The 6,222-nt window shown below is 37.0% G+C and overlaps 1 protein-coding gene across 1 annotated transcript; it reads right to left on the reverse strand.

Moving 5' to 3' along the window:
• Positions 1–3,587: 3,587 nt before the first annotated feature.
• Positions 3,588–5,886, reverse strand: LOC144238932 (follitropin subunit beta). Its single transcript, XM_077772871.1, has 2 exons — positions 5,728–5,886; positions 3,588–3,818 (listed from the first exon to the last, which is right to left on the reverse strand). Exons 1-2 carry the CDS (start codon positions 5,884–5,886, stop codon positions 3,588–3,590), a joined length of 390 nt encoding a protein of 129 aa, XP_077628997.1.
• Positions 5,887–6,222: the final 336 nt, after the last annotated feature.

A 6,222-nucleotide genomic window follows, 5' to 3' on the forward strand; every position in this document is an offset into this window, starting at 1 on the left:
CAGCTGATATAGGAAAAGAATGGATGATTATTTATGAGAGGATTTCAGGGGCCAGATATGGAATATCTGTTAGTACTTCCACTCACATTCTATTGACTGGAACATGGATATAACTTGATTACAAGGAAGGCTAGGAAATGGATTTCCACTTTATAGCTAGGAAGAAGTAGGCACACATCTTGGTGAACATACTGAATTCTGCCTCAGTTCCTAAATGAATACTAATGACTGAGCCTTGCATACTAGCTCTGTGACTTTAGGCTCAGGCCTGATCTCAACTTTACTTATAAATAGCATAAGTTCAGGATTAAACGTACAAAGCATATAAAGATGCTTTGTCACTTGTTAACTAGCAAACAGTTTATATGTATGAAAGAATATAATGAACACCTGGATAACTCTCCCCTAGATGTATATATGGTAACATTATACCATATGACTTTGTATTAAGATATATGCATTATAAATCTAGTTTGAGCCTCCTTAAATACTTACCTCCAGTTTATTCATCTTTATCTTTCCTAGATATTGTGAGTTTGATGTTTGTTAATCTTATGTACTGGTACCACATTTTTAATCACTTAAACTGATCAGTAAGTCAGCACCACTGAATTCTACAATAGTCAGCCAAATCTCTTATGGAAGGAAAGGCATGGTATTCTGGTTAAAGCATTCCAGGAGTGGAAGGTACAAAATCATCACTCAACCCTCATAGATGGTCTCAGGTATAGCAGCTTCTGGGAATGAGGGAACAAGAAGATAGGAAGTTGAGAGGTAGTCATAGGTTAGACCATGATAAACCTCATGTGTCAGCTAAATATTAAGATTTTATCATGAAAACAAAGGGGAATCTCATTCATTATTAGACATGGTCAAAGTTGTCATTTGTGAGGAGTTGAGCCATGTGAGGACTGCTCAGAGGTAGAAAGACCCTTGCTATAATGCTAAGGAGAGATAATATGGGCTTTAAGTAAAATGGTGGCCTATGAGGATACAACTTTTCTTGGCAAGCACTTTGAGAGCTGATAAATGTCCTTTCTTGCTGCTTCATAAAGGATTGTATTTCAGTTTGGCATGAGAGGTGTCTCAAGCAGAAAATGCTGCTGCTTCCTAGCATTTTGACCTTGACGTTCTAAGCTAAGTTGTAGAGGTCTCTCTACATCAAGATTATAGTCCTTCTGTGGGATAACTAAAGCACCTCACATTGATTATCTTTATTGATCTTTACAGCAACCCTGTGGGATAGTTACCACTTGTACTCCATTTTAAAAGTGAGACAAGTGATGCCTGGAGTAGTTAAATAGCTTGCCTAATATTATTAGAAAGAACCTAAACTATGTTGCTTTACTTAGGTCTGACTTACCATCTTGACACATCGTCTCTTCTAAAGCATAACAACTAGTATTTATTGAGGAATTGCTGTGTGCCAGGCACTGTTCTAAGCCCTTTGCATGTGTTTTCCCATTTAATCGTCCATACAACCCTCTGAGGTAAATATTATTATCCTCATTTTACACCTGAGGAAAAAGAAATCCAGAGAACTTAAGTGGCTTGTTTAAGATGTTATATCTGGACGAGGTGATTAAGACAAGTGAACTCTGGATCCATTGCCCTGTACTGTCTCCAACAGGAAGTCGATTGTTTTGATTTCTAAAAGTATAATGAGGAGGAAAACATTGTTATAATATAAAGCTCTTACTCAACTTTGTTTAATAAGTCCTAATATCAGTATGTCAAAATATTGTAGAGAATATAAGTAAGCCCCAATCAGTACCAGATTTGGATGGGCATAATTCGATTATCAATACATACAATTTTGCTTCAATCTTTGCCAAAATGACTTCTTAATATGGTGAAGTAGTCATAGGAGAACTGGCTAAGAACTAGGAGGCCAAGGCTCCTTTTCTGTTTTTTTTTGTTTTTTTTTTTTTTAATTTTTGTGTTAGTGCATGAATGTACAAGCAGGGGAGGGGTTGTGGGGAGAGAGAAAGAGAATCTCAAGCAGGCTCCATGCTAAGTGTAAGTCAGATGTGGAACATGATTCCATGATCCTGAGCTGAGATCATGACCTGAACCAAAATCAGGAATTGGATGTTCAACAAATAGAGCTACCCAGGTGCTCCTAGGAGGCCAGAGTTCTAATCCTGGTTCTGCCATGAACTGTCTTTGTGATCTTGGGTGGGTGAATTAATATCTTTAGACTTCAATTTTTCCATTTTAAAAATTCAAGAAATGAACTAGAAAATCTCCAATGTGCCCACCCACTCTGTGATTCTCTCTTTGTCTCCTGCCCAAGCCCTACTCCATCAGAAACTGAGTTCAAAAAAATGACAGGAAATTTAAGTAAACAGTTCTAGAAATCCAACAAAATTAATTTTAATGTTTCCAAAGGTGAGGACAAGTAAATATTCCAGAAGAACTAGGAATTATTTTAAATATTTTTTCTACTAATATTATAAACATAACACATATTTTAGTCATTTGCTTATAGATGAAAAAATCTAAATCTAAGACTCTGTGGTTAGCATCTTTATTAAAAAAAATAAGATTTAAATAAATTAAACAGTATAAGTATGAAATAAGTACATGAGTAAGAGAGGTAACACCCTGAAAAGAAATCAACTCCTGAAATAGCTTTAATATTTATCCTCTTGAAAGAAACAGATATGGGAGAACATGAATAGACAAAAGAAAAGATTGATATACGGAGGATTCTAGAAAACAAGTAGTTTTTCTTTTTCCTCCTAGATAACTCTTTATAGAAAAGCTATTTTTTATACAAATGTGTTTGTAGATAGGATAAATATACTTACTAAATTGACAAAATTGCTTTCAAATCTACTATCAAATCCACCTCTCTTCAAAGGAGTGGATTGTAGCCTGGAGCGCAGGGCAATGTAGTGTTTTGTTTTTGCTTTTGTTTTTTTCCTACTTCTTAAAGGGAGTTTTGCAGGAGCCAGATAGTATTTGTTCAATTTGTTTAAATGATGAATTAGATATGGGCTAATTTTCTCATATGCTAATTTACTGATTGGCATTGTTGAGGGCGGTCTCATCAGCCAGAGTCAGACATGCTCTTTTAATGCTTTCCATCCCTACTTTTCTGATCTTACTTTCCTTAAGGAAGCCATTACTGAGTTTCTTACTAAATTTCACACATGGTGCCAGGCACTGAGACTATAATCATGAAGATGCTGGCCCTGCTTTTGAGGGCTTAAATGTCTAGAAGACCGCCTTTAATACTCTGACCCATTCCCATCTTATTTCCCTTATTTCTTCTTCTTAGAGAAAGGGGTTGCTTGAGAGGATTTATAGGCTTATTAGATAGGAAAGCACCCACATGTCTATAAGTTAAGTAAGACTGAATAAAATTTGTGAAACCAGGTATACAGGATTGAGTGGCAACAGGCTCCTGGCCCCAGAATTCTTAATTCCTGGATCTCTTCTGCCTGGAGAACAGGGATCTGGGGTCTAATGATCCCCTGGTCCACAGTGGTTTGTAGCCTGGGCATATGGACACACACAGACTTCTTGAATATCTTGGTCCTTCAGGACAAGGGTAGGTCATCTGATATGTCCATTGTTCTTTATTCTTTCATTTCACTGAAGGAGCAGTAGCTGGGCCCCAGGCCTCGTACGGTGCAGTCAGTACTGTCACTATCACACCTGCCACAGTGACATTCAGTGGCTACTGGGTATGTATATAGGGAATCTGCCTTATGAGCACAGCCAGGCACTTTCACTGTCTCATACACCAGCTCTTTGAAGGTACATGTTTTCTGGATGTTAGGCCTGGCTGGGTCCTTGTACACTAGATCCTGAGGAGTTTAGAAAGGAGAGAGTTAGGTTAAAATATTCTTGAAGTTTCTATGTAGCACAATCCAAATGAGACAGGAGTTTAATATTGCTTATTCTAACATTTACCCATTAAAGCTCACTTAAGGAATTCCTAACCAAGGAAATATGATCTTATAAATGTTGTATTTCCTGGCTCTGGAAATCTTACAGAAAATATAAGCCATTCCTTTTCCTACACCTTATGTCAATATCAATTCTTAAATATTTCTCAAACTGTGGAGAAATTTTAAATTTCAATATAGGAAAAATGATGAAAAGGGAAGTATGACAGAAATGTTAAGTTGGTTTTTTATACTTAGTCAAAGGGTATATTAATGACAACTTGAACCTTAATTAAAACACTGAAGTTTAGTTTCTCAGAAAATGTTTCCAAATACATTGTCCCTGGGTGTTTATAAAAAGCCAAAAAAAACATAATAGGAAATGTTAATGCTTAGCTTAACATGATTATGAAGACTATGGAAAATTTTAAAAATTTCACTGTATCATAGACATTTCTCCCCCTTAAATGTTGTGTATTTTACAGGGCTCTCAGTTTCAAAGCATACATGGTTTGCATATGAAAATATTTTTTAAAGTTTTTTTTATTAATTTGAGAGAGAGAGAGACAGACTGTGAGAGACTATGAGGGGGTGGGGGTCAGAGAGAGGTAGAGAGAGAATCCCAAGCCAGTTTTGCACTGTCAGAGCAGAGTCCAGCCCAAGGCAGGGCTCGATCCCAGTGAGATCATGACCTGAGCCAAGATCATGAGTCAAATGCTTAGCTGACTGAACCACCCAGACGTTCCTGCATTTTAATCCAGACACAATAGGTTTGTTCCAGCAGTTTTTAGAAAAATTATTTGCATCATGATAATAAATTTGCAGTGCTGTATAATTTGTTTCAGTATCATGCTATCAGGTCTGTTGATCAAAGTCATTTACCACCCAATAAAATATATTTCATTAAAAAGCTATTTTCAGTTTGAGTTTATAGAATGAAATTTTGCATAGATAACCAGATACTATAGGAGAAGAAAGCAAACAAGGTAGAAACTCTTTACTTAGGTTAATGCAAAGAAACTGAGTGAATACAAACTAGTGGTTTCATGCTTCTGTGCTTTGTTTTTGTTAAAGGCATGAAGCAGTGAGTAGGATTGCTGTTTCATTTTGGTTCTAATAGTCTGTGAATTTTAACTGTGTTCTCAGGCTACTTGTTGCCATTTGTAATAAGGTGGATCAATAAGACAGCTTTTATAATATGGCTGTTTGTGGGGCTCCTGGGTGGCTCAGTCAGTTCTTGATCAGGTCATGATCTCACTGTTCATGAGTTCAAGCCCTGTGTCATTCTCCATGCTGGCAGTGCTGAGCCTGCTTGGGATTCTTTCTCCCTCTCTCTCTGTCCCTTCCCCACTCATGCTGTATCTCTCTCAAATAAATAAATAACATTTAAAAATATAGCTATTTATATTTTTTATGTGGCTTAGAAACATTTTGATACTTTGTTGCAAAGATATGGCTTCAATTTCAAAAAAATTACTTTGGGGGAATATTTTAGATGTTTTATTATTAAATATATGTATGTTTACTTGCTTACTATATGTAAAATCTACCATAGCACTTCTTTTTTTTTTTTTTTTTGGAAATGAATTGGCATATTTTCAAGTTGATCAGATCAAATCTGAGGCTTCCCTAGATTTACCCTATTCAAATCCAAGCCCTAACATCTAACTGATATCATGGCAATTAACTCCAATCATAACAGACAGTATTGGCTAAGGGACTCATTGCTGTTACTGGGAAAGTTAAAATATTCATAAAGTGAGAATTAATCAAGCCATCCTTGTACAGACCCTTATCACCCTCACTTCCAGCAAAACAAAGTTCCTACCCGGGTGTAGCAGTAGCCAGCACACCAAGTCGCATTGATGCTTACGCAGAAGCGACATTCCTCTTTCTCCACTGTGATGGTGATGTTTGTCAGCTCACAGCTCTTGCAGCAGATTGCTCTCCAGCAGCAGAAAAGGAAGCAAAACTGGACTGACTTCATCCTGGGCTGTAAGCAAACAATTAAGGCTATCAGAAACAAACAAAAAAACCCCCAAATAATTATAATCATTATGTAAATTGACCAAACCAAAAAGAATTGATCTTCCCATCCTCCCCAGTCACATTTCAAAAAAAATTTTTTTAATGTTTTATTTATTTCTGAGAGAGAGAGACAGAGAGACAGAGACAGAGACAGCATGAGCAGGGTAGGGTCAGAAAGAGAGGGAGACACAGGATCTGAAACAGGCTCCAGGCTCTGAGCTAGCTGTCAGCACAGAGCCTGATGTGGGGCTGGAACCCACAAACTGTGAGATCATGACCTGAGCCAAAGTCGGAC

The sequence above is a fragment of the Crocuta crocuta genome, unplaced genomic scaffold (assembly GCF_008692635.1).
Source record: "Crocuta crocuta isolate KB4526 unplaced genomic scaffold, BGI_CrCroc_1.0 scaffold382, whole genome shotgun sequence".
Taxonomy (NCBI): domain Eukaryota; kingdom Metazoa; phylum Chordata; class Mammalia; order Carnivora; family Hyaenidae; genus Crocuta; species Crocuta crocuta.